This window comes from Genypterus blacodes, unplaced genomic scaffold (assembly GCF_046128005.1).
Source record: "Genypterus blacodes isolate CSIRO-AG114 ecotype Tasmania unplaced genomic scaffold, CSIRO-AGI_Gbla_v1 ptg000059l_1, whole genome shotgun sequence".
Taxonomy (NCBI): domain Eukaryota; kingdom Metazoa; phylum Chordata; class Actinopteri; order Ophidiiformes; family Ophidiidae; genus Genypterus; species Genypterus blacodes.
In genome coordinates, this window is record NW_027466871.1 from 1,090,001 (window position 1) to 1,117,500 (window position 27,500).

The 27,500-nt window shown below is 46.6% G+C and overlaps 2 protein-coding genes across 2 annotated transcripts in view; one reads left to right on the forward strand and one right to left on the reverse strand.

Annotated features, from left to right (window-relative positions):
• The window catches only part of LOC143003311 (uncharacterized), a 17,621-nt gene extending 5,925 nt beyond the window's left edge, over nt 1-11,696 (reverse strand). Inside the window, exons 1-10 of the mRNA XM_076153905.1 lie at nt 11,503-11,696; nt 11,303-11,412; nt 11,051-11,197; nt 10,797-10,949; nt 10,218-10,330; nt 9,962-10,085; nt 8,806-8,898; nt 8,204-8,272; nt 3,461-3,514; nt 15-170 (exon numbers count right to left, since the gene is read on the reverse strand). Coding sequence (XP_076010020.1) covers nt 15-170; nt 3,461-3,514; nt 8,204-8,272; nt 8,806-8,898; nt 9,962-10,085; nt 10,218-10,330; nt 10,797-10,949; nt 11,051-11,197; nt 11,303-11,412; nt 11,503-11,569 — 1,086 coding nt within the window. The 5' untranslated portion in view covers nt 11,570-11,696. The remainder of the gene's footprint in view (nt 1-14; nt 171-3,460; nt 3,515-8,203; nt 8,273-8,805; nt 8,899-9,961; nt 10,086-10,217; nt 10,331-10,796; nt 10,950-11,050; nt 11,198-11,302; nt 11,413-11,502) is intronic.
• A 329-nt stretch (nt 11,697-12,025) lies between these two features.
• The window catches only part of mindy3 (MINDY lysine 48 deubiquitinase 3), an 18,682-nt gene continuing 3,207 nt past the window's right edge, over nt 12,026-27,500 (forward strand). Inside the window, exons 1-13 of the mRNA XM_076153743.1 lie at nt 12,026-12,127; nt 12,577-12,954; nt 13,321-13,400; nt 13,812-13,872; nt 14,010-14,210; nt 14,429-14,480; nt 15,197-15,311; nt 15,516-15,589; nt 15,797-15,876; nt 16,140-16,210; nt 16,959-17,039; nt 23,164-23,236; nt 25,092-25,164. Coding sequence (XP_076009858.1) covers nt 12,861-12,954; nt 13,321-13,400; nt 13,812-13,872; nt 14,010-14,210; nt 14,429-14,480; nt 15,197-15,311; nt 15,516-15,589; nt 15,797-15,876; nt 16,140-16,210; nt 16,959-17,039; nt 23,164-23,236; nt 25,092-25,164 — 1,055 coding nt within the window. The 5' untranslated portion in view covers nt 12,026-12,127; nt 12,577-12,860. The remainder of the gene's footprint in view (nt 12,128-12,576; nt 12,955-13,320; nt 13,401-13,811; nt 13,873-14,009; nt 14,211-14,428; nt 14,481-15,196; nt 15,312-15,515; nt 15,590-15,796; nt 15,877-16,139; nt 16,211-16,958; nt 17,040-23,163; nt 23,237-25,091; nt 25,165-27,500) is intronic.

Here is a 27,500-nt window from a genome sequence, read left to right on the forward strand (position 1 = left end):
TTTAGTGCTGGTACCTTCTTTGCGTTGGTCAGGTACGACCTGGCCGCCTCCTTCAGGGCGCTCCGCTCCTCCGTCTCCTCCGTCTCCTCCGCCTCCTCCGCCTCCTCCTCTGTCCCCTCTTTCACTTTTCCCATCTGGAGGTAGCACACCCAGCCGGAGAGATACCACACCTGGGAGGCAGGGAGAGAGAAAGAGAGAGAGGGGCAAGATTGAGAGGTGTGTGTGTGCGAGTGTGTGCAGAGAGCCAGACAAAGTGCTCTGTGCTGCTGGTAAGTGAGCTGTGACAGGGAAAACACATTTTGTAACTCTCTCCAGAGCATGTCCGCATGAAATCTCACGTCTTTCTTTGACAAATATGTGCAACATGGAATCATATAGACGACCACAAACAAGCTGTCGCTCCAGTTACGCCTGTCAGCAGCATCCGACTCTGACAAAACGCCACACACTCATTTACAGATGCCTACACGTGTCCACTCCATTTTGCCCCTCTCATAAAAACGCACTTTGCATTTTATCACATCACATTTCAGTAGCGAGGCATTTTTTTTTTCTTCTTCTCTCTGCAGCCGCTCTCAGTTTTAGACCTTAAGCATAGCGTGTCTCCCGGGGGACGCTCTACCTTGACACAGTGCAGGTAGAGGGGAAAAAGGAGCGAGACAGGCCCAGCCGTCTCACAGTGCAGCATTCGCTCGCTAACAAGCTCTCTCTGCCGCTCTGGACTCCTCTGTGGCTTCCAGCTTCCACGGCGGTGACTCACTTTCAGGAAGGTAACAAATTCACCGCTGTCCATTAGACTGCTGAGCGTCTGCTGTTCAGGCGGTGAGACGGACGGAGAAATGAGCAGCTCAGGTCGATTCTTCTTCCTCCCGTCACTTGTGTGATTTTTGTTTTGACGCCGATTCCGTTTTTGCGGTATCACAAGTGTGTTTTGTGTTAACGTTGTGTGTGTGCCACATTGTACACACTACAAATGTGTATGTGGTCACTCTGCACACGGAGGCGCAGCAGCTCCAAACAGACGTCATCAGCCAAATCAGCCGTTAGTTCATTTCAGCATGGAAACAAAAGGACCTTTGTTGACAATTTCATCACTCTGAACACATTTGGAGCCTTGACTTCTTGATCCATTATGTTCCGATCACAACAAAGGGTTGATGTGTGTTGTGCAGTGACAAGCCACTTCTATTGGTGCTGACGGCTCTCATGAACTCCTAATAATGCACCAGAGTTTAAAAGCTCACTCTAAAATATTCAAAATAATAAAATAAAAGTTGCCAGGATGTTCTATGGGTTCTATGGGTACTGTGTGTGTGTGTGTGTGTGTGTGTGTGTGTGTGTGTGTGTGTGTGTGTGTGTGTGTGTGTGTGTGTGTGTGGTGTGTGTGTGTGTAGTCAAAGCCTGACAGTCTAACCTTAAGATGGCTCCTGATGGAAACGCATCCAAAAACATAAAATACTAATGTGGAATAATGTTGGGGTTTGTGCTCGCACTCTGCTGAGATCAGGAAGCCGAGAGGGAGCATAGATGTAACTGCTCAGGGCTCACTGAAAACCAGCTCCTTTTCTATTACACACATTTGTTTCTCTTTTATAAATCACACACACGCGCACACACACACACACACAGCAATACTCTTGCTCTAGCACCTCCAGCACAATCACGCTCCGTGAAGTTGGGGCATGTGTGCGCCTCTTATCTAAGGCCAAAGATCACCCACCCACTGTTTCTTTGAGCACCGAGAGACAAATATTAGCTTTATTCATTATTCATTGAGGGTAGCGGCGGCGCAGACCCGCACCTCTGCCAAATCAACCATTACGCTAACAAACGCGCGGAGAGATGCCACATTGAATTCAGAATTGCCTTGGCCCCGCTGAGTGGGAGTCGACCCCCTGCGGCCGTACTACTTATCAGAACAACAGCAGCACTGATGATGACTGCGGCTTTTGGTGACGCCCGTGATTGCAGCTACCTTGTACAACTTTGGCTGTGCTTGTGTGCCGGGCTGTCAGTGCACACAAAGCGGAGAATTAATGAATATGCCGTGATTGAATTTCAGTAAGTAAGTAAGAAAGTAAGAGTAAGTTTGGCACAAACGTGAGACGCTGTGTACTTCAAGCAGCTGTGCCAAGATAAGACTCTTAAAACAGTTTACACGGCCATTGGTGAAATCTGTACTTGGTTGATGCTTGCGTGCCGTTACACACATTAATAACATTGTCTTGAAAGTTAGTTAATTAGGGAACTTGAGAGAGTCCACGATACCGCAGCTCCTCCTACCGCGTAGAACGAAAAGGAAAGCTGCATCTGTCAATCATATCAGCGCCTATTGTCATTTCAAAGTGACGGCACATCTTTGTCTCCATATGGCGCCGCTGAAGGAGGAACAAAGGCGGCGGGGAATCGACGGAACACCTTTGAAACCAGATTTGCCAGGAGCTGTCTAATTTATTTGTGCGGATATAAGTTTATAAGTAAGGCTCCAACTTTGAGACACATAAAAGCAACAAAAAATAAAAAAAGATGAGGGAGCAAAGAAAATGCGAGAGAATAAGAAAGCGCGCACACACACAAACTTACCAAACTACCCACAGCCTGCATTTCTGTGTTCATTTAACTTTCATAATCTGACTCCCTGACCTTGAGACCCTCCCCATAGTGACAGGAATGACATCTCATGATTAGTTTAGGAGGTATTAATTGAAATTCAAGATTCGATAGCTACAGAAGTACTGAGAAACATTCAAACTGTTTGGATATCTGCTCCCACCTGAAGATAAACTTCTGACTGGCATATATAACGGCGCCTGGTGTTGTGGCTTGAATGCCGTCTGTGCGGTCCTCAGTCTTTAATGGCACAGACGCACACTTTTCGTCCACTTCGTGCAGCGACTGTGGTGCTGCTCAATCTGAGCCCCGCCTCTCACAGATGACTGCTCTCAATCTGTCATCTGAAGGGTGCGCGTGTAGGAGTCTGAGCCCGAGGGGGATGAGGTGGGGGGCGTGGGGGGGCACAGAGCTCTGCTGTCTGACACCCAGTGGTGCACCTTCACTTCCTCCGCCACTAACAGGGGAGGAGGGGGGAGATTTGTAGCGGGCTGACAGCACTTAGCACAGGAAATAGCACCGTTTACGACGCTCTTTAATACGCATTCAGGTTCTCCACTCTGTGTGTGTGCCTGTGTGCCTATGCGTGCGTGCGTGTGTGCGTGTGTGCGTGTGTGCGTGTGTGCGTGTGTGCGTGTGTGTGTGTGTGTGTGTCCCCGCATGTACTGCAACTACTGAGAGCGAGTGACTCAATGGTATGGGTCGCTCAGAGGAAGCATGTAGCTGCTGTGGCTGAGGCCTTCTTCCATCTGTTTTACATGTCGGTCGGACACAGCAACATGTTGGAATGCAATGCTGTAAATTGTCACCAGGGAATAAATCAGTAAATCGTGACCTTTTAGGCACTCACCTGCACGACCTCGTCATCCTCCTCCAGGAGACCCTCCAAAACATCCACCGCCACCTAAAACACAAGAGAGGCATAAACATCATCACGACCACACTTTACGCACAGAGACGCACGCACACGCACACACACACAGATTTATTCTCTGAGGCAGCCCGATCAATCGGAGCGATCAGAGGGTCTGATAAGCGTCTATGGGCTCAGTGTCACAGCGCATCCGTCAATACCAACGAGACAACAGACACGGCCCATCGACAGACGCACTCAACAGTGCTTATCGCCCGGTCAATAGTCACTTTCGGCCTCTCGCTCCATGGCCCTTTGATCCATCCACCGCCACATCAGCGGTCAAAGTATCCTTAGCGTCTTCACCGCGCCATACGACCCCATGGGAAAGGATTCAACCCCACCTGCATTTCCCCTGATTTCATCTCTGTAGCGTCTGGGGGGAGAGGAGGACGAAGAGGAGGAGGAGGAAGAGGAGGTCTTTAATGTGAGGTGACCTTTTGCACCAGTGTCAGGGTCAGTTAGTGGGGGAAGTTTCTATTACAGAAAACAGACCTTGACTAAAGTAGGCTGCGTGTTTGTTTCTGCTTCGTTCCCTGTGCATTGTGTAGGTGTGTGTGTGTGTGTGTGTGTGTGTGTGTGTGTGCGTGAGAGGCCCCAGGTGATGATATATTGATTTTTGTCAACTCTGGGTTGGAGGCGACTGTTAGCCAATCACCCGTGGTGAAGGGCAAGAATAAAACATGCGCACGCACGCACACATGCACACGCACACGCACACACACACACACACACACACGTGCGATTACAACACAGGGTACACAAAATGGCGTGCAAACAAGAACCACTTGTTTCTTGTTAAGGCTGGAGAGAACTTCCTAATGTTTGAGCCCTCCTGCTATTCGGAGTCCTTGTGGCTTTTCATTAAGCTTCGCTTGGCGATGAAGGCAACTGTAGACTGCGGGGAGGAGTCAGCTGACTGATGGCGAGAACCATCATCAGCTGAAGACCTGTTGTCCCTAATTAATCAACGTCTGATTAAAAACACACAAACACAAACATCTTGTGCTCGCTGAGGGTGAAAAGTTTGGTGCACACTTTCAAAACTATGTCCTTGTCTTTTGTTGTGGGACACACACACACACACACACACACGCACATTCAGAGAAAGAGAGGCATGCACGCAGCATTCCAAGCATGGGCACCAGAAGATGGAAGCAAAGATCTGTGGCGGTATTAAACGGCAGATAGGAGCAGGAAGCACCGGGGCCACAGAAATAGAGCGAGCGATACCTGCGAGCCAGGATAAGTGAGCCGCAACTACCATCACTTCTCCTGCGCTCCTCCTCCTTCTCCTTCCTAACTGCAGTGGTCAACCAGACGGCTGCTGATTAAAGATTCACACAGAGGCTCAAGCTGCGACAAACTGCAAACAACAACTACATTAATATTCCTAAGAAGGGAAAGCAGGGGGGGACGGTGAGGGGACTCTGAAGAAAAAGGGAGAAGAGATCGGTAAAAGGATGCAAAAAGTATCAAGAAGAAGAAGCAACGCACGTGGGCACGCTCACGCACACGCACACGCACACACACACACACACACACACACACACACACACACACACACACACACACACACACACACACACACACACACACACACACACACACACACACACACACACACACACACACACACGATGCATACACGCTGTCCTCTTTATTTCAAGACCTGTTAAAAAAAACAGCACACTGGGGACAAACTCATTTATAATGGCCATTGTGTGTGCACAATTTGTGTTTGCTATGTGTGTGTGTGTGTGTGTGTGTGTGTGTGTGTGTGTGTGTGTGTGTGTGTGTGTGTGTAATCTTCAGGCAATTCTGTTTAACAGAATCATTTTAGCAGAGCGCGCAACAGAGACAGGAGAAAGACAAATCACTTTACAAGCGGGGGGCAAGCCGTATCGCTAACGCACAGGGACCAAACACTCACATTCACTGTAACACACAAACACATACACACACACACACGCCAGCGCACAAACAAACAAACAGGGACATCATACACACACACGTAAATAAATCCCAGGGATGTCAGCGCCGACTGTACTCGCAAAATGGAATTGGCAGAACAAGCTGTTTCACCGTGAGCCAGACTTAAGAGGAGCAAAATTAGATTTAACAAAAAAAAGAGGCAAAATAAAAGCAAACGACCGAAAAAAGCAAATTACCCATCAGCCCCTGTGACAGCTACACAGACACACACGTTAATGGCTGCCTGTGTTAGGTTGTCCACGCGCTTTTGTGACTATTGTGCATGGTGCAAATTAGTGGTGTGAGTGTCACAGATGAGCAAAAGTGTGAGAGAGAGAGAGAGAGAGAGAGAGAGAGAGAGAGAGAGAGAGAGAGAGAGAGAGAGAGAGAGAGAGAGAGAGAGACAGCGAAAGAGAGAGAGACAGCGAAAGAGAGAGAGAGAGAGAGAGAGAGAGAGAGAGAGAGAGAGAGAGAGAGAGAGAGAGAGAGAGAGAGAGAGAGAGAGAAAAAGACATTATTATTACATTTAAAGCTTTCAAAGCCTCCCATGCTCCTTTCAGATCTTGATTACAGCCATAGGAACTGTCAATCCAGCCATAAGGAGATATGAAAACATAATAATAAGGTGATTTTCATGCATTTTTAAAGGCCATTTTACGTTTGTTTGTTTATTTGAGAATGACTTACACAGAATAGGCGACAATTCCATAAAGCGTAGCGTTAACATCAGTCACGGCTCTGTAACTACGTGTGCTGCCGTGCATCCTGCTTGTTATCACCTTTGATAATTAGCTGACAACACTCGGATCGTTCTTCTTGAGCAGCTTCTCCGCAAACAAACATTCCTTTTCTAAATATATCTTATATATTAGATTTAAAATGGGTGCGTTGGTGTAATTACAGTGAGCAGAGACACGTGAGGCTCGCTCAGCTAAAGCTAATAAACTCATCAGAGGAGATGTGATGATACAGGTTTGGCTTCACGAGGGCTCATTAACGCAGAGGTTTACAAAGCCGGGGAGAGAGAAGAAAACATAAAGACGGGGAAACGTTTAGAAACGTTCCCGAAAGTAAAAGTTAAAGTCATTGAACTTTAATGTTTTGATGGCGCAAACGTGTGGGAAGACGCTGAAGTTAAAATTGGCTTTGAAAATGATTCATGTGTTTTTGATGAGTGGCAGCCAAACACCTCAGCCACCAGTGTGAAGAGGATGATACAGCAATTATGCTTCGCTTGTTTGTTGTTTTGTTTTGGCGAAAGAAATCTCGCTGTGATTTACTAATATATTTACATGCTGCGTATTTGGTTTGAATGGATCGGCGGCTTTAACTTCTTTAATCTGACATTTTCACTTAACCACCATCAAGGACAAACAGTAAGCTGAAGCTATTTTCATACGAGCTCTTCTCAGCTTTGAAAGACACATAACACTGCATTCATATGTTTTATTGGCACAGTAGTCAAGGTTTCAAAGACTTGGCCAGGTTTAAAAGAAGCTACGGGGCTGGCGGACAGAAACAAACAAACACACAAACATTTGTTTGCTTGTGCGTTGGCTCCCTGCTAAGAACGAGGCTTTCACACACTTGACAGCTCCACAGACTGGAAGCGGACGACTTTACAGACAGTTTAGAGTTGTGAGTAAATCCCATGCTCCGTGGAGAGACATGGTGAGCGTGAGAGTGTGTGTGTATAGAGAGGCATCCCTGCTCCCTATTAAATCTCACTGTGCGGAGAGCTGGGAGAGGCAGACAGGATTCTGCTCGCTTCTCCACCCAGAAACTTAATTTCTGACAGAAACTTTCAAACTACTGATGACTAAAAGCAAATATGAGCAAACCTATCCAGGGGAGTGCACATACACACACACACAGCAAATATTCACCACCGTCTGGGCACATTGGCTTTGCGTTTTAGGCTCGGCGACGTAAACATGAGAATGAAGATAAACGACATGTCAGAAACTGTTGACCGAGACGTTGTCATTTTACTGATATATCCGACAGCCCAGCTCTCTCTCTCTCACACACACACACGCACGCACACCCACACGCACACACACAGGCGAGGGAGGGGGGGACACCGTTCTCATTTCCTGTCAGTAATAACCATAAACCACTCAACGGGAGTGACAACAAATTAATCAGTGGATCACCACAGGAAACAGCTGAAGCGTCGGTGTGTCGGTATTCACAGAAAATGAGCGTTAATAACCGCTAAGTGTTTCGGCACGGAACTAAAGGCGCTAAGCCGCTAAAAATGGGGGCCGTTAATAATGGGGGGGTGATTTAGTAGACGAGCGAGGCGCGTGGCAGATATGGCGGCGATGCATCAGGACGGAGCTTTGTCTGGTTTTTATTCGTCCTCCACACTTCCCCCCCCCCCCCTCCTCGCAGCTCGTACCCCTGCCTCTCTCTCTGGAAATACCATCCTTCAATTATTGATACTGAACTCTGGAGGGGATAAATACTGGGCATGGCCTTCCCCGACCCCCTCCACCCCCTCCCCCTGACTCACACACACACACACACACACACACACCCCCCGGCGCTATTCACCAGGGAGGAAGCACACAAACGCACACGCTGGCACAAAAGCAGGCGCGCACAAAATTGAAAAACAAAAAACAATCCTGCTGACCCACCATCAGGGAAAAAAAGCAACTCTCTCTCTCACACACACACACACACAAGCGCGCGCTTTACCTCGTATTCCTCGGTCTCGATGAGCAGTTTGGCCGTGGTGATGCGGGATTCGTACGGCGGGATCTCAGTCTGGAGGGAGAGAAGAGAGAGACGGTGAGTGTTTACGGGAGCAAAACCCAAAAAGAAAACACTTCTTCCTTTTGTCTGAGAGAAAAAAAGGGAAGATAAGAAAAGGAAATAAGGACGATCCAATTTTTCCCGGTGCAAAAACTTTACGCAGTCGCGAGGCCGTTAATCACCGCTAAAGTGTTGGCGGAATGAGTTCAGATCGACCCGCATCAGGAGATAAGACTCATGATGGTGGAGCCACGGGGGGATTCACCTCTAGTCCTCACCCCTCTCCTACAGCCCCCCCCCCCCCCTCCACACACACACACACACACCCCCATCACCCAAGTAAACCCACCACCAATATTGCTTTCATATCCAATCTCCCGCTCACACATTGTGCTGTGACACATTTTACTCCATATTTTTCCTATAATAATCCCTCCTGTCATTAGCTCATGTTTCATCTCTATTAGTGCCCGTGTGTTTGTGTTTCCTGTGACGCACAGTGTCTACATGCTGTGAGAGGAGCAGCAGGTAGGACGTCACCTCACCTGCGTGTCTTCCTCTGTGTTTGCAGCCGCTGCCGCCTGTTTACTTGCAGGTAGCCACGACTCGACGCTCTTCATCAGGTATTCTCTTCCTTCCTGCGTACAGCAAAACACATACATGATGATATATCCATGTCTATAGGGTTGAAGGGCACACATGTATACATGGACGTAATACAAGGACGCATGAAAACAGACACACACTTCTTTTTTGGCGAAAATAGCAACGCAGAACTGCAAAATAAGAGATTTTTTTTTAATCCACGCTCCAGTAGCTCCTGACGCTGTGACATGCGACTGGAGCCAGCCTGACCCCTACAGCTCAGGGGCGGTATTACAGGCCCGCTCCTCCTCCGCGCTCTCCAGGAGATCAATCGTTTTCCACTACTGCAGGGAACTTGAAGAGTTATTGCTCGTTTTGATGATGTGATAGCAGGCGGAAGCAGTTTCACTTCTTTTCAGGCATCAAACTGGGATTACCAAGCATTTGAAATGCAAAATATGCAATCCTTCTTAGAAAAATATTCTTCCTGTTCTATTCCTAACGCGCCTACAGATATTAAACGTCAGGTTAGATGTCGTTACTCTTGTGATATAAGAGCAGGCTGATAAATGTGAGCTTTATTCCTTTGCAGCACACATATAGCTCAGAATTACCAGAATTTGGCTAGAGAATGTTCTCGGCCCTTTCACATTTATTTTATATATAAAAACAAAGATTAAATAACACTGTGCACATCAATACTGCTCTTCCACTATTTTTCACAGACGTAAACATCATTAAATGTCTTGTATGGCGGCAATTTTCACAAAGAACTTCTAACTACAACATATTTGGGAGGCTACAGAGCTTTCATGTGTTCCTCATCGAGGTCAACTGGCTGCTCCCTCATCTTCATCTTTATCATAGGGCCATATGACCTCGATAATCCACCTGGTAATTAACATTCCGATCTGCATGACCCGTCTGTGTGTGTGCGTGTTAATGTAAGTGTCCATCTGTTGATTAATGGCATACAATTCAATTTGCTCAGAATAATTAACTCAGCAGATTCCCACTTTAATGTGGTGATAACTCATCCTGTGTGTGTGTGTGTGTGTGTGTGAGTGTGAGTGTGTGTGTGTGTGTGTGTGTGTGTGTGTGTGTGTGTATACTGACCTGGTTTCTCTCCGTACTGAACAGGTAACTGGCCATGAGCTGTAGAGCTTCAGAGTTGTCATGGTGATAATGTAATGCCTTCTCAATAAACTCCCTGCACTTGTCCGCGGCTCCCTCCTCCATGCTACACACACACACACACACACACACACACACACACACACACACACACACACACACACACACAGAGAGAGGTCAACACAAATGCAATTCAATTTGAAAGCAGTACATTGAAATGGTGACAGTATGCCAGTACCAGAGGTCTGTGAGGTAGATCTCAGCGATGGAGCAATAGGCCACACAAGCGTCCTTGGCTGTGGGGAGCTGCAAGGCTTCATCTGGACCGGCCGCAGCTCCAGCCTCAGCCTGCTACAGGGCAGACAACAGAGAGATGAAGAGGACAAAGACGATGAATCAACTTGTATGTGTGTGGGGTGTTCTTCAGTAATATACAGATTTATTTTAAAACAGTCAATTCCTGCTTTTCCAATTAATCAATAACTATCTTAACGAGTTCCCCATGTTTGAGACTCTAATATTACAGCTTCATAACAGAGAGTCTAGAGCAGCGACATCTTTGCACAGACCATGACTTATTATTACATGGTAACTATCCTAATTAATGTGGATTATTGGTATATAAATTGTCCAAGGGCATCCTCTTGTGAAAATAAATAGTATTACACTCCACTAAACTCTTTCTACCAGCTTGTCTATATAAAGCAGAATGAATTAAATGTGGGTAGAGAGAGAGAGAGGAGATAGATAGATAGTTAGATAGATATTGTAGCAGCATTACAGGTAACAGTAAGAGTGTGTATGATTATATACTTACATTGCTCTGTGCTTGTTTGTCCAGTACACACAGCAGCACCTGGATTCCTTTGGTGTAGTGGTCCACCGCCTCCTGGCCTGTGTGGATCTGTCCCAGGTACATGTACTTACTGTGGCCTTCATCTGGTCTCAGCTCCACAGCACGGAGGAACGCTTGCAGAGAAATCGGTCAAGGAGAACTACGACAACTGACTGAACCCCTGCTCGTATCGGTGATCTCTGACATCACACAAATAAGACTTGAGTAAAGGATATCCCCTTGGCTTTGTGTGTGTCTCCTAGTTCAGAGCAGATGTCACCCAGCATGTCTAGAGCCTGCAGGTTGTTGGGTTCCACGTCCAGAGCTCTTTGACAGAAGAGGGCAGCCATGTCGAAATCAAAACTATCCATGTATTCCTCTGTCTGTCCAACAGAATAACAGAGCAACAAACTTTAAAACATGCCTTGACAATGACAGTAACATTGACATCATTTCAATGGCCTGATTCTTATGTCTGTCTTGTTTACCTTCTCTAATAACTGATGCACTGTGTACTTCTCAGCTGATTTCTTCTTGGCTTTTTCATGCATTCTTACTTTCATCCGTTCTTGGGGAGACAAATCAACAAATCCTCCATCTGTAGAAGAAGTTGGGAGTGAGATAATGTTAGTGATGTCATGTTTTGTTACATGTGTATATATAGCTAGCAGCACTGTACACATGTTACCCGTGTTTGGACGGTTGTCTTTCCTCTTCGCTTTGCTTTTCTTTTTGCCCTTCGCCTGCCCTCCCATTATGGTGAGAATCTGGTGTTATATTTCCACTCTTCCTTAGGAATCCAATCTTCTCAAGGTACGAATGTTCAACACGCATGGGAAGTCTGAAATGCTTTTAAAACGTAATGTGGCGAGTGCGCATGCTCCAGGCTGCTACGGAAAACCGGAATGGACAAAATTATACTACCATGAAATAGTTTTTTATTTTGCACAAATGTATTACGAACTTAAAATCGATTATATTTAAATATAACGTTTGCTTTAACACAAAAACACCCACGCAGAATGTTATGTAAAGCACTTGTATCACAGGAATTCCAACGGGTCTGTCTTATGTAGGCGGGAGTTCATTGTGATTGACAGGCCTTTGAGCCAATGATGAGACACGTTGAAGCTCTACCCCTGACGCAATTGGAACCTTGTAAATTTGCACCAATGAACTCTCACGTCAGACGTACGCACTTTTTTTTTTTTTACAAATTTGTTGTAAATAAACGAATGACAGCGACGTTGTGATAGTAAAATAACTACCCAACGTATAATAAGGATTCCCATTACTCGATGTGTATTTAAAAGGTAAATAAACTCTTGTGTTAGCTAACTAAAGCAACTAAAACGAACGTATACAACAGCTAGTGGCGATGTGGCGTAATGTGAGAAGTAATTGAATGACAAAGCAGTGAAAGATTAGCCGCTAGTAGCTTACTAACGCTAACCGCTAACGATAGCGAGCAAACTCAGCTGTTTAAACGCCTTTAAACTGTAATTTATATCAGCGAGCGGATGGAGGGAACAACACTCAGATGAGTAAACCGCTGTCAGTCATTTTTGTTGGTAATGTTTACGTGAGGTCATATACAAACATTAGATATTTCTGAAGCTTGCTAGCTTTATTAGCTGTACGTTTAATGATCAAACTAAGCTTGATTTAAAATACAAAACCACAATGTTCTGTGAAATAATCGTCGTAATGTTAAAGTCGCTTATTTGTCAGTGTCTCGTGTCTCTGTCTCGTCGCTTGGCAGGCTGCTGTAGCCACGTTGATGTCCTTCTCACCCGCCTGTGTGCTGCCAGTCATTGGAGTCAGACTGTCGCGCCACACAGGGAGCTTGTGGCCAATGCCACTGGCTCTACCGGCCGAGAGAAGCGGACTGTCAGCCTCGGGACGAGCGAGGAGTGATTCGCCAAACGTTAGCTAGCAAGTTGGCCTCAACAGACCTCACCTGTCCCCCCCTCCCCTCCCTCCCCCTGAAGCACGTGGCAGTCGGACTGAACTCAGGGGGTCCCGCCCGTGGATCTGAGAGCTAACATGTCAGAGTTAAATAAGGAGGTGGTGGATTTGGTCTGGGGGAGGCAGCCCAGTGGAGGAGTGTCTGCTTCCATCTTCCGCAGATGGACGCAAGGTATGACGCTTCATCGAGCTAAACGATCCATTAGACTGTGCAATGGAAGGTCAGATGTATGCAGGTTTTATATCCCATGAAGAAGAAAAAGAATAGCAGCAGCCAGATCATATCAGTGACATCACTGTAATGACATCACGTTCACTGTTAAGGATCAGAATTAAAACCTTGCATGTATTCACCCTTTGCATACAAAAGCAATAAGCCCGAAAGTAATTTAACCATCATCTTCAGCTGAATGTCTCCTTGGGCCCTATGTACCATGTTATAATACACGCAGCAATGGATCTCTAAAGTGTATCTACAAAAATTAGTCATTATCGTACAGACATTATCTCATAGTGACATTCTTTCTTTTCTTCTCAGGGTTTGTTTTCAGTGTGAATGAGCAGTCGGCTCTGGAGCAGTTTGAAGGAGGGCCGTGTGCTGTCATTGCTCCTGTCCAGGTAGCTGCTCAGCCTGGGTTATGTCGGGAGATTTCAAACTCCATTCCCACTGCAGGCCTTAAACGCTGAGCCTTCACATATTTCATTTAATGACACCTAAATGCTCTAGATAAATGCATAGGCTTAAGACAGTGGACGGGCACAACTGTGTAATATGAGGAATAGGACAATTATTATTTGCAGCTCTTTCTGGCCTGTTATTCTGTCAAGCAGGCTGTAGACTTGCACACGTAGAGGTTATGGACAAGCACATAAGGGCTCTTGACAAATTTACAGTGAGCACACCATCGCCTGTGAGGACAGACTGAGGGATCTGACTACAGACCAAACACAGACACCAGTGTAGAATATTGATACCTTATTATTTATCTTCCTGAAATCTTGGATGCTATATTTGTGTTTGTTTTGCAGGCTTTTCTCTTGAAGAACATTCTTTTTAACAGAGAAAGCTCCAACTGGAGACACATGTCAGGTAAAGTCTCCCCATACAATGAACTCTGACCTTTTGCATGGGCCGTTCTCCTACATCTTTCCAGTGTTTCTACTATTTTGTCTTAAATAGATTTTGTCTTGTTACATTTTTAAGTGGTTTGTGTTTGTCTCTGGCAGAGGAAGAACAGAAGACAGCCCTGTGTTCCACTCTGACTGAAATCCTGGAGTCTGCCTGCTCCAGCCCCTCCACAGGCTTCTGCTTGGTGACCTGGGCCAAGGGACAGAGCCCCCACACCAGCACACACACCAACGCACAAACACAAATGCAGGGCATGTCAGAGCCCCAGAGCAGCCAGTCACCACAACAACAGCAACCAAGTGAGTGTCATGCCACCTGTCACGTTCCCACACAAGATGCATATTGAAAATAAATGTGCACAAACGTGTAAATACTTATACTCATCAAAGGTTTTTTTTAAAGGTTGACTTAAAGAAAATAGTAATTACTCCTGACTCACTTTTGTGACAACCAGGGTTTTAACTCTTACTCAATGGAAATCTGAATGATAATAATAATCAAGTTTTCTTGTGCCTAGCTGCTCTGGCTGCTGAGGACCTCGGTTTTGAACGATTTCACAGTGTTCTCCAGTAAGTGATACAAGACCTTTTTGTGACTCTCTTTCACAACACATTACCTTAACACAGCAAATTGGTGGTAAGAATATAGCCTCGCATCTGCATGTTGACTTTCTCTAGCAGCCAATCTAAATGTCAGACGCCTTCATATTTATTGAAGGGTAGTAACAAGATACTTGGATCTCTATTTGATTGGTGTCGTCTGTAGGAGTTTGGCTTTCACGTTGGATTAGCTATTTCACCCTGCTTGCACATTGCTGACTCAGCACTTTCATTGATTGCCTCATTTAAAAAAAAGAAAAAACAGTCCCACTCCCTCACACACACTGTAAGGGAGTGGGACTGTCTTTCTGTCAAACACACTGTCGAAATGAAGCTTGGCTGCGTTTGCCAGGGTAATATTGAAATTTAATCAAATGCATAAGGTTCTGGCAGCCGAGGACACAGTCAGCAAAAACGCAGTGCTGACTCATCATGAAGAAGTGCGTGTTAACTAAGAGAGACAACTTCTCTATCGGGCTTTCCAAGAAGGAGAGAAAGAGGAATGCAGCTCCAAACAAGCAAAGATAACATTTTGATCTGTCTGCTCGTATGTGTGATTTCTGCCTGGTTGTTAAGTTTTCCTTCTTAGCATAGGAAATGCAGTTTCTGATGTATAACCTGGGGAAAACACTTTCTTCCCTGGGAGTGGGTCATAAATCACCCTTATGTTTGTGTCCCCCCTGCAGCAAACGGACTGTGGCATCAGTGTCGGAGCTCAGAGAGGAGGTGCTGTCCCTCCACAACACCTGGAGGGGGTGCTGTGGAGTTCTGCTCTTCCTCTACTCTGTCATCCTCACCAAGGTAAAATAATGCACAGATAGTTCAACTGAAATACATTTTTCTAAGTTTGCCGGCACAATTGTTTTTATGTCTTCTTCCCGTGATTTGAATATATTTTTATAATATTTTCTTCTTTCATTAAATGATTTCGCCTCTGCGTTGCATCCGTATTCAAATATACCAAACAATAAAGGCAAAATAATTGATCCTGGTTCTCTTTTGCAGGGAATAGAGAATGTACGGAATGAGATCCAAGACACAATGGAGCCCCTCATCGACCCTGTGCATGGCCATGGCAGGTACAGCAACTCTGCTCTCCACCTGTTGCTCACAGCAGTTTAGACACCAGACGCTGTGCACTGTTGCTTTGTCCTTATTTGTAGTTGTTTTTGATATCCAGAAAAGGATTCTATTAAATCTTTTACTCATGTCAGGTCCAAGATATCTTTCATATTTTCTCTTTCATTCCTTCCCCATTTGTTTTCCTTCCTGTCCGTGTTTTGCAGTCAGAGCCTGGTGAACGTCTTTGTAACTGGTCATGCCGTCTCTAATGTCTGGGATGGAGACAGGGAGTGCTCCGGCATGAGTAAGATCTGCATTAAATCAATGCGTGCATGCCCGTCCAACAATAAACACACAATATAAGAAACACACATACACAGCTGTTTTTAGTGGTTCCAGATTTCATCCATGTCCACCAGAGGGCAACAGTCCTTTGATGTGGCAGCGTTATTACACAAAATACAGATGTATGCCAGCTTTACATCACTTTACAAGATCCTTTTTTCATGCTTTGTTGTTTGTTCTTTCTGTGTTTTCACTTGTCTCCGTCTCTGTTTTGTCTTACAGAACTGCACGGTATTCACAAACAAGCATCAGTCGGCTTCCTCACTCTTATGGAATCTCTACGCTATTGTAAGGTACAGACATTGGACTGGTTATCAAACTGCTGCGGCTAATGTGCATGTTGGGGTTTGTTAGTCCAGGCTGACTGTGAACTGAGATGGGAGACTTACAAGCTGAGAGATTGGGAGGAAGACAAATAAACACTGGTATGTTCTCTGGTCTTTGTGACTTGGAGACGTGGGACATTTCCAGTATGAGAAAACCAAACGATGCGAGAACGGCCGTGTGAAACTACGTGTTTAGAAAGGAACAATCCCATCCCGCCCTCCCATGCTACTGCGATGACACACATGTACTCCAACGTATATAGACGTGGCTAAAACTGTTGGTACTGAATCCTGAATCATGACTTTTACTTTGTTATTGCCAACATTAGCCAATAAAAGTCCAAATTGAGACTTGAACTTGAATAGATAAGCTAAGCAGATAACAACAACAAACAGCTGCATGCTTGGATATGATGTTGTGTTCCTTTTGTTAACTTGATATCATGTAGCATTTTAACGGAGTAAGCCATTAAAGAAGCAAACCCGTGAGAAGGAGCTGTATCACTATGCTGTCTCTGCACACTGAGGGTTCACATGCTGCTCAGATACCGTGACATGTTATCTTTTGCTCAAATGAAAATGTACCTGTGAACTCTCTGGGAAAAGTTAGTTCTGCGGGACTTTAAACAGTCGCTGATTTATGATGTAAATGGTTGAAAACAGATATTTCATCCTGTGAGCATTCCTCCTCTCTCCTTATGTGTGCGTTTTCCAGGTCGGGGCATTCCTGAAGTCTCCAAAGTTCCCTATTTGGATCCTTGGCAGTGAAACTCATCTCTCTGTGTTCTTCGCCAAGGCAAGCTTGATACACTCATCCATAAGCGAGCGAGCACTGTTCTCACACACCCGCACGCACGCACGCACGCAGACACACAATTTGTAATGTAAGTCAACCCTCCTCGGCAGGTTAGAAAAAAATGCAAAATATGGAAGGCACTTAAACAGATTGAGCACAGTCCAGGTCCGATAACGTTGCGAGGAAAAGAGAGGAAGGGGAGGAAGAGAGAGTTCAGTGGATGGTCATATATGGCCACTGCTGGGTCTCTGGGTCGTGCTTCTGCTCCTCACACATGTGCAGCAAAGAATGCACCGAAGTTAGGCCTGTTCTTTGTGACGCGTGCGTGCGTGCGTGCGTGCGTGCGTGCGTGCGTGCGTGCGTGCGTGCGTGCGTGCGTGCGTGCGTGCGTGCGTGCGTGCGTGCGTGCGTGCGTGCGTGCGTGCGTGCGTGCGTGCGTGCGTGCGTGTGTGTGTGTGCTCACTCTCACATTCAAACAAACACGGTTTTCATTGCTATCTATGCACACGTAACATAAAACGTTTGTTGCAGCTTGTGTATTAAAGAGGGCAGCTTTGGGCGGATCAAATCGATTCTCCCCGCTGTAGTGCAAACGGCACCAGAGAGGCAGAAAATCCCAGGCAATCATCTCCATCATGAAGCCACGCCCTTAATACAGCATTGATTAAAAGCTCTGTTACATACATGAAGCTCCAGCCCGCTAGGCCACTGGATCATATGTTGCCTCAGTCATGACCCAAAGTCATCATACACACACTGATGACTTACCAATTACCACAACTCCCCCGGCACTGGTGACATGTTCTCACACACACGCTCGCGCTCTCGCTCTCTCGCTCTCTCTCTCTCTCTCACACACACACACACATTACATTCTAGAGCAGATGGAACCTGATCCTGATTACCATTAGAGTGTGTGTGTGTGTGTGTGTGTGTGTGTGTGTGTGTGTGTGTGTGTGTGTGTGTGTGTGTGTGTGTGTGTGTGTGTGTGTGTGTGTGTGTGTGTGTGTGTGTGGGGGGATTCAGGTGGATGACTTCCTGTAGGGAATGCAATTCCGGAGTTCCCATCTGGATCCATTTGTCCCGCTGGAGACCAGGAACATGCGCACACACACACTCACACACTCACGCGCATGCATAAATACTGACGTATACAGCTGACGCTACACTATGTAGGCAGTAATGGGTTCTTCAACTCTGATCCCAGGTTGAAAGGGGAGCCCACGGGGGTGAGGGCACTCTGGCTTGGTGTGAGCCGCTCCTGCGTGGGAGGGCGTCTATCTCCAGGCCTAATTTGCAGCATAGTCAGATTTCCCAGGCTCTGTGATACCAAAATACACGCTACCTGGTTATGTAGCTTTTAGGTCTGATATAGATCCATCCCCACAAAAGCAGAAAACCTGATCCCTGCCTCTGATGTGTCAGCGGCTCCTTCTGTCTGCCATTGGGAACGGGTGTGTATTCCCCGGAGTCCGTCAGTGTGTGACGGTGGCTTTCAGACCATCAGCTTAATAGCATTACTGTTTTTATCTAATCTACCTACACAAAAGCCGTCCCACCATCTCTCAATCCCGACTAACAAAACCCCCCGCTCGGCCCTCTGTTGTGGTATTAATGCATGTGTGAGCGTGTATAATGGCGTGTAATGGGATCTGTTTTTAGACTAGAGTTTCTGAGATGACAGAGGAGCCAGAGAAAGGAAGAAGACGAAGGAGAAGCGGTGTAGGTGATGGGCAGGACATATTGTGCCTTATGGTTAAGAATAGATCCTTTCTTCCTTCCGTCCTTCCTTTCGTCCCTAGTCTTTTTTGAAGTATCCGCCTACTTCGGTGTAGTTTGATCGGCCGAGTAAAGGATTTCTCCATCGCACCTCAACCGACCACTTCAGATTATTGGTCCCTCATGGGAAAGCCAACAGGAAGGAGATTGAAAGAAGGGAGGATGTACTTTAAAGAGTGGCCCGGTGGTCACTCAGGAAAGGGCCTTGGTGGGGGGGTGGGTGGTCTCCTCAGTCCCCCTGTGACGTTTCTCATCTCCTCTTTGCTCTCTTCTCACTGAGTGATGAGGTTCACAGGCTGTACCGCCGCCTCTCCTGGGAGGTTCCTGTGTGTGTGTGTGTGTGTGTGTGTGTGTGTTTGTGTGTGTGTGTGTGTGTACAGTAGCAGTGTTCCGGGCCAGTGATTTACCAGGCAAGAGACCAGCCGCTGTGGCGCTCGGTGTCCCTTTAGAGTCCGGCTTCCATCTGAACTCACTGCTTTGTCCTCAAGGATTCCCTAAGAGCACCGAGTTCCATTCAAATTCAAATTGGCATTAACGCAGTGAAATTAAAGTTCTGCCAAAACAACGGGCCTCTTAATTCTCCTCTTCCCGAACGCTCAAACTAATTAGAACTTATCCTCTGTGTATGTAATGTAATTCACATGACATTTATTAAAAAGTTTTGTACTGGAATAAGGTTTCAAGATCAGGTGGGATTCATCAAGTCATTGTGCGAAAATTGTCCTGACTCGGATGTTGACTTTTCATATTTTACTGCCTTCAAATCATCAGAATTTGGTGTGTGTTCTGTCCCAGGATAACCCTTTTTGAGGATGGTGTGATCAGTGGGCGCGGGCCACACACACACACACACACACATAACATAACAAAGCATTGTACATTAGCAGTCATTAATAATCGGTGACAGGTCAGACCAAGGGCCATTGTAGTATGATGAAAGGCTGTGTGTGTGTGTGTGTGTGTGTGTGTGTGTGTGTGTGTGTGTGTGGCTTTATTCCTCCGTTCCCATGTGTGTCATTTTCCGACATAGGACCCGTCATAGCGATCTATAGCTGTTCTCTGGTGTCTCGCTGTTCTCTGTACAGACAGTTCCATTAATCACCACTTTGTTGGTTTGTCACACCTGTACACACGCACACAGACACACACATAATCGGCGGGGTCCACACTCTGTACATCGCAGGAGAGATACTTTACGTTGCCCTTTGTTTTCTGTGTTTGGATCCATTTGGGAGGCATGTTAGATAAGATGAAGGTACACTCCATGTTACAACTTACACCCTTTCTCTCTCACACACACACACACAGACCCTCCTCAGCTTTCCCCTCATGTAGTGAGGCCGTTGGTGCCTGGTTGGAACAAGACGGGAGACACTGGCCTAGACCTCTGCTTTGTTGTCTTGTAACCGATCGCTGCAGACACACTCTATGGCCACTCAGAGCCTCTCAGGACAAACAATGGCTCTGTGGGTGGACCGGAGGGAAAGAAAGAGTAACTCTAGTAGAGCACGCCTATCTGTCCCACCTGAAGGAGCTACCTGCTTCTGAGGAGACAAGGGGAGAAAGGGAGCAGGAAGAATGAAGGACAAGTCAAGAGAGGGAGAGAGGAGGAAACGCTCCAAAGGCTCAAGTAGCTACTCGGGGGCAGGAAAAGAGCGATGAAGAGGGTGAAACAGGGAGAGGAAGAGGAATGGAAGAGAAAGTAATAGATGGGAGTTTTGGATTCGTATCTGCACAGCTTGCGGGAGCTCGTGTTCACCGTGTGTGTGTGTGTGTGTGTGTGTGTGTGTGTGTGTGTGTGTGTGTGTGTGTGTGTGTGTGTGTGTGTGTGTGTGTGTGTGTGTGTGTGTGTGTGTGTGTGTGTGTGTGTGTGTGTGTGTGTGTGTGTGTGTGTGCTCTCTCTGCAGCAGCATGCATGTTTGCGCACAGAGAGAGGACGGGCTTATCCTCCAGCATAAGCAAATAAATGTTAGCAGGGGACAGGCCTCAGAAATACGCAGAATCTCTCTCACGCGCACAAACACACACAGTAACGCAAGAGGGATGGAGAGGAGAGGAACACGCATATACACAAACACACACACACACACACACACACATCTTCCCTGCAGAGTGTGTTAGCTAGATGCCATGTTTTCCAACTCAGCAGCATCTTCCTCGGGCCTCTAATAAAACACAGATCAAAGACAGCCAAGAAGACCTGTCATCACACACACACACACACAGTGCTTCCAGTGTGTGCATGTGTGTCTTACATGTTCACATGAGTCGTTGTGTTTTCTGTATGCACATTAGCTGTTAATATTAGTGTCTAGACTCGCCATAATCATGTGTTTTGCCTTTTCTGTCGCTGACTAGTTACGAGTGTTTGTCTCCCTGGTTGTCATGGTGACAATAACACGGTTGTTACATGGTGTTTTAAACCGTGAGTGTCTCCATCCTGCCCTGAAGGATGACGTGTAAAACTGTTAGCTGAGCAGTGGGAGCGAGTGTGTCAGTTTATATAGATTACAAGTTTATATTTCAACCTGAGATTGATTTTAATTTTCTGGTCCCTGCAGGAAGACAAATGTCCTCAGTTCAGCTTTAAGGCTCGGTTACACTTTATCAAACAGCTTGTGTTACAGACCAGTACTTGACTCTGTCCTGCATTTCATCACCTCATTTGTAGATAAATAGTTGGCCGCTGAGGAGGGGTTTTGAGCTCTTTCCTCCTCTGGGGGACGGCAGACTGACCCTCTCTCACCCGCCTGTAAGTGAAACATGCGTGAATGACAAATCTGCCGCCAAACGCACAGATCCAGAAACGCTAACAAATCACAAGTCGGCCTGTGACAGTGCGGCGAGCCGGTGTGCACGCGTCCGCTCCTATGTGCCTTTGTGTCTTAAGGAGCCAGCAGCTGGGAGTCGTCTCTTCTTCAAGTGTCCCTCCGCACCCCCCTCCCCCTCACCCCCCTCCCCTTCCTGAGCGAAGCCCCACGTTCTGTAATATGTGGACGCTGAAACCCAAGCAGGGCGGCACCACCGGAGGCTCTCGCTTTAATAAAGGCCAGCTAAAGAGGGTGTGGGGGGGGGATGAGCAGGGGTTTATTTGCTTTCCAAAAACATTGTGTGTTTGCCCCGGCGCTGTCATAAACACACTCCCTCCCTCGCTCATGCAGAGGAGCGCTGAGAACTGTCAGACTCCCATCTACACACTTAGCGCGCCTGGTTAACGGCACAGGCTCAGAAAGCGTTTCTCCTTTCTCCGTTTTTCCCCAGCCGATCGTCCTCCTTTCTCTTCTCGTTAAGCGATCCGTCCTTAGGACAATATCCCTGTCCTACTTCATCCTAACTAACCAGGCGGTTGTTTTCCTGCCATTTTTCCCTGACTGATGATTCCGCTGAAATGTTTTGAGGGCACGGCGACTCTTACCCTCGCATTCCCATGATTGTTTGCTTCCAGTGCTGCCTGTCATAAAGAGAAGGCCACAGCGTCATCGCAATGCTCCAAAAGTGGAGAAAAAAGCACAAGAACACGTTCACACCCCTAAACTCCAAAGGGCCTCTTCAGTGTATCAGACTCACAGTCGCAGGGACGCCATCCTCCTGTCCACACACACACACACACACTCCCTCCCACCCCCCTCCCCCACCCCCACCCCCCGATATACAGTATCTACAATCTCTGGCAATACTGCTCGTGATCTGCAAACAAACAAACACTCTAGAATTTCATAAATCACTGTGTGTGTGTATGTGTGTGTGTATGTGTGTGTGTGTGTGTGTGTGTGTGTGTGTGTGTGTGTGTGTGTGTTAGCGTGTGTGTGTAAGTGTAACACTCGATTTCCTGATTGTGTGTTTGGAGTGAAAACAAGCTGCCAGGCTTTATCAGCCAATCGGTTAATAACCCGGTGGGTCCCGGTGATTGCACTGGCCCCTTCGAGTCGCACACACAGATACAGATACACACACACATTCTACAGTGCACACAGCCTACTGCTGGGGGTTGTGTGTGTGTGTTGTACGTTACAGCTGCTAAGCTTCAACAAAGCCACTCCAAATCTGTAAGTTGTGAGAACATCTGGACTCGTCTTGGTTCCCCCCCCCCCCCCCCCACCTTCACATAATTCTAATGTTTCAGCACTGATGAAGCTACATTTTCCCATAATTTGTTCTAATTCTCTCTCTTTCTCCTCCTCCTCCTCTTCGTCTGTGCCCACGCTCATGTTCTCTTTTTAATCATGAATCCCTTTTTCTTGGCCCGTCTCTCTGCGTATTCTCATCATCTTCTCCTCCGTCTCTCCTCTATGTCTCCCCCCCACCCTCCCCCGGTCTGTCTGTCTGTCTGTCTGTCTCCCCACAGGAGATGTCCCTGGTGGGCCCTGAGTCTCCGTCAGAGCAGGCCAGGAGGGTCTTCCAATCGTTTGATCCTGAAGGTAAAAGAACGGCGCGCACAGATCTTTCTTCTCCTAATCACTTGTAACCGTCTCGCCTCCTGCACACTTTTTATAGCTCGTTACACTTTGTTTGTCCATTTCTACACCGGATCTATGGGAGTAGCTGGACACAAATGTACTGTTAATTAATCCAAAGTTTCTCTCACACACAGTCGCTCGCTTCTCTTTCCTTCTACTCTCTTCTCTGTTTTTACAAAAGCCAAAACATGATCTGCAAGCGTCCTCGCATCTCCACTGTTGTTGTTTAAGTCGGTGCGATGGGTTCCTCCTCACAGCTGAGTAACCATCCGGCTCCTTCTGCGTATCTCTTCCTCCTCTTCCCCATCCTCCTTTAGTCTCACTTCCAGGTGACGGGGGGTCGAAATGATGCAAGAGGTTGAGTCTTGATTGTTTAACAGCACACACTGGGAGAGCCGATGACCCGATTAAATCACTTTATATTTATGGGCTCTTATTGTGAAATGAGGGGTGTTGCTCTGACGCCATGAGCAACATTCCTCATCACTCACTTTATAGGAACAACGTGCTGATTTTAGGAGAAGCGTGTGTTTGTGTGTTACATGTAAAGCAACAGTACAAAGAGGTAAACCATAACAATTGCACGCACTCATTGCCTTCTTCAATCGCCTTGACAACAAGCGTGTAAACACAGCTAATCTGGCCTCTTTCTTCATTCCATCTCGTTCATTGTCCCGTTCCAGAAAGCTGCTTCGCTTGTTCTGACATCCACTTCTGCTCGCTGCCGCCAAGATGTTCTGGATACCATATGGTCCTTTCGTACGCACATATGCACACACACACACACACATACATACACACTTGCACAAGGAGATGCAAGAGAAATGGCTAAATGTACACACACACGCAAAGGGGATATACATGCGTAACGCATTTCCACACACGCAAGCAAAGTTGATTACTGTTTAAAAGGGCCATAAATCTGTGTGTGTGTGTGTGTGTCATGTGTAGAGTCAGCGCAGCTCCTTGTGTTGTGGAAAAGGGGCGCCAGACACATTCATACAAAATGAAGTGACTCAAAGGACACACACACACTCGGCGGACAATTGTCTCAGCGTGTTCTTTAATGTTTGCTGTTAGTCACTGTCCTAACGTCGTGTGTGAGTGTGCATGAGTGTGCGTGAGCGTCCAATCTCCTTTTGTCATATTGCTGCTCTCAATTATCACTGTACAATTCCAGAGTTCACAGTGAAGAAGCGAGACGCAGCTGACAGAAAGACGGCCAGAGCGCTCGTTAGTCCTTTTCACAGCACATTTTTGATTTATGCTTGTAAACAACAGCCACACAGCCTCATGTGCCAGTGTTTAACCCCACACACACACACACACACACATACACTGTTTTGGGGGGGAAAAACACATGTTAGTGTTTAAAGCTGGTCCTCTCAGGTAGAGCAATCATCACAGCCATGGTATGTAGGTCAGAGAGAAAGGACAAGACACGCGCGTGTGTGTGTGTGTGTGTGTGTGTGTGTGTGTGTGTGTGTGTGTGTGTGTGTGTGTGTGTGTGTGTGTGTGTGTGTGTGTGTGTGTGTGTGTGTGTGTGTGTGTGTGTGTGTGTGTGTGTGTGTGTGTGTGTGTGTGTGTGTGTGTGTGTGTGTGTGTGTGAGGGCACACGCAGTTTGTAGTTGTGTCGGATGAGTTAATACCCCTGAGCCCACTGATGTAAATGGTGTGTGTGTTGCATGTAGGTGAAGGCTTCCCCTGGTGTTTCAACTCTCTCACTGGAGCAGCTTTTTATGTTCTCTGTGGGTCAGCCAGTGCATCAGCCTGTCCTCTCTCTCTCCCCCTCTCTCCCTCTCTCTCTCCGTCTCAGATAATGGCTTCATTCCCGAGTCTCTGCTGGAGGACGTGATGAAAGCCCTTGACCTTGTCTCAGAGCCAGACTAGTAAGTAATTGCATGCTCACGTCTTTGTGTTTGTGTGTATTTCAGCTTTTTTGCGTCTTGCACCTGTAGACATTCTAAAGTTTGAAGTCCTAAGTCACGGCCAGGCCAGGTCAGCAGCCCCGTGCTCATGTTTCACTACCGGGCCGCTATAAAGTAGGACCAGAGAAGGCTCGCTATAAAAGAGCAGCAAGAAAGAAAGAAGGAAGGAAAGAAAGCCAGAAACCGAGGCCATTAAGGGCAGGAAGAAAGACGCAGAGAGGGAGGAAACGCTTTAAAGTGCCGCTTCAAACAGAAGCATGTTCTCATCTGAGGCACAGTAAGCCCCAATGTCGCAGCCCAGGGCCTGTCCAAGTAACCGGACCACTGATCGGCTCTGCAGACCCCCAGATGGCCGATACATCACAACACTATACAGCAAAGTGGGGGGGGAGACTGCAAGTGCAAACAGGCGAAGCTCATTCCTTACCACACAGTGAGAGTTACTGCAGCCGTGTGAAAAGTGCAGCGTCTTTACCACCTGGAAAAACAGATTCATTAGGCTATAGAGAGAGAAGAGGTCAATGGGTCCTGAAGATATTTCTTTTACTTATTCAAGTGGCATCATCAGGTTCACTTCAGTTCAGATCAGGGAAGCTTCTTAGATGAGTTGTAGTTGGGTTTGACTCGTTGATGTGAAGGACTTGGAGGCTCTAAATAGAAACATTGATAGAAGAACGATTGAATGACAGAAAGTTTTCAGTTATTTCCTTCTAGTAGAACTTTGAAAGATTCAGCCTAAAGCTTCAACATATGAATGCATTTTTTAATCCTGTGATCACAGAGTCACATTCAACGTTTTATTCTGTGATGTCATGAAAAGACTTCTTCAGTACATTTAGTGCCTCTGGGCACAGAAGGCTTCCACAGTATGTCTTCAAAAGAGTCCTTCCTTCCTGTTTGTTCTCCTCGTGAGAAGCAAAGGGAGTTAGGGGATAACCAGCCGGAAGTGAAGTGAAGGGGGACCTCATGCCTACGCTGCTGCCACGGTGTTTAACAGGTCAGGAGGGGCGCAGCAGAGGGACAACCAGCCTCTCCGTCTGTACCTGATCACACAAACCAGCACAGTGGCTCTGACAGTCAGCTGCTGCCTTGTTTGTGCTGTTGCCCATTGTCAAGATCATACAAAGAACATCTGATTTATTGGGCTTATCTTTACATTATTTAAGTTTGACAATGAATCTTGAAAACTTTAAATCCATTTAGAAACAAAATGCCCTGTTTGTTGTGCATTTTCAAACTCGGCCCATTCCTAACACTAAATCTGCCTCCAAATCTGGCAACCAGACGCATGACAGCATAGCAAAAACAAATCGCCCCTCCCAAGGGACTCAAAGAATGAATATTTCAACTTTAACCAAACAGATTTAATTTCTCTCTTTCATGTAGATAGTTAGGAATCAATAATAAATTATTAACATATAAATCACATTGGGTATCCTTCTCTTCTCTGCTATGGAGACTGAATGTGTGTCAGTTTGCCACTCACAGATGTTTGAAGTAGTTCACTTGTGTGTACATGACTTGCTGATGTTCACATATGAAGTGTACGATCGCGTTGAAACAACATAAGTTAAGCGGAAATGTAAACCAGGCCCAGACTGTCGTTCCCTCTCTGCCGTGCCAGCTATGCACTGACTGTCTGTGTTTAATTGCTGAAGAAGACAAAGCAGCACTGTGGATTCTTATCAGGCTGGACAAACATCAGCTGACTGCATTAGAACACAAACAGGAAGCAGCCACTCATTATCTGACACATTAACTGCGGCATGCTCATTTTTTTTGTGGCATATGCCGTTGTAGCTTTTAATTGGAGTTATTAAGCCTCGTGAAGTCACACAGTGGACACACGCCAAACAGCGCCGCTCCCCCGCCAGCGTCGGCACATGAACGCAGTGGCCGCGTCATAATGAATGCGATGTGTTCACGAGCCCTGTGGAGAGCTTCACCTTTTGCTCGCTCTCCTCTGTAGGGAGCAGAGGCGCAGATACACAACAGCACATCTGGACACTTTGGGGATTGAGCTTGTTGCTTAATGTCACAGAGTAACACAGGGTGAACGCGAAACACACTTCTCTCTGTGCCCGTGTGCTGCTTGAAGACTGATATGATGGAAATAGTCTATTCTTGTGTGTGTGTGTGTGTGTGTGTGTGTGTTTGAGTGTTTGTGTGTAAACTCTCCATCTCTCTTTCCTGCCTTAAAAGGTAAATCTGTCTTGATTTTCGTTTTTTTTTATTACTTTCAAATCATAACACTGATCTAGCACGTTGGAATGTCTGGAAAGAGAAATGTAGTTTCT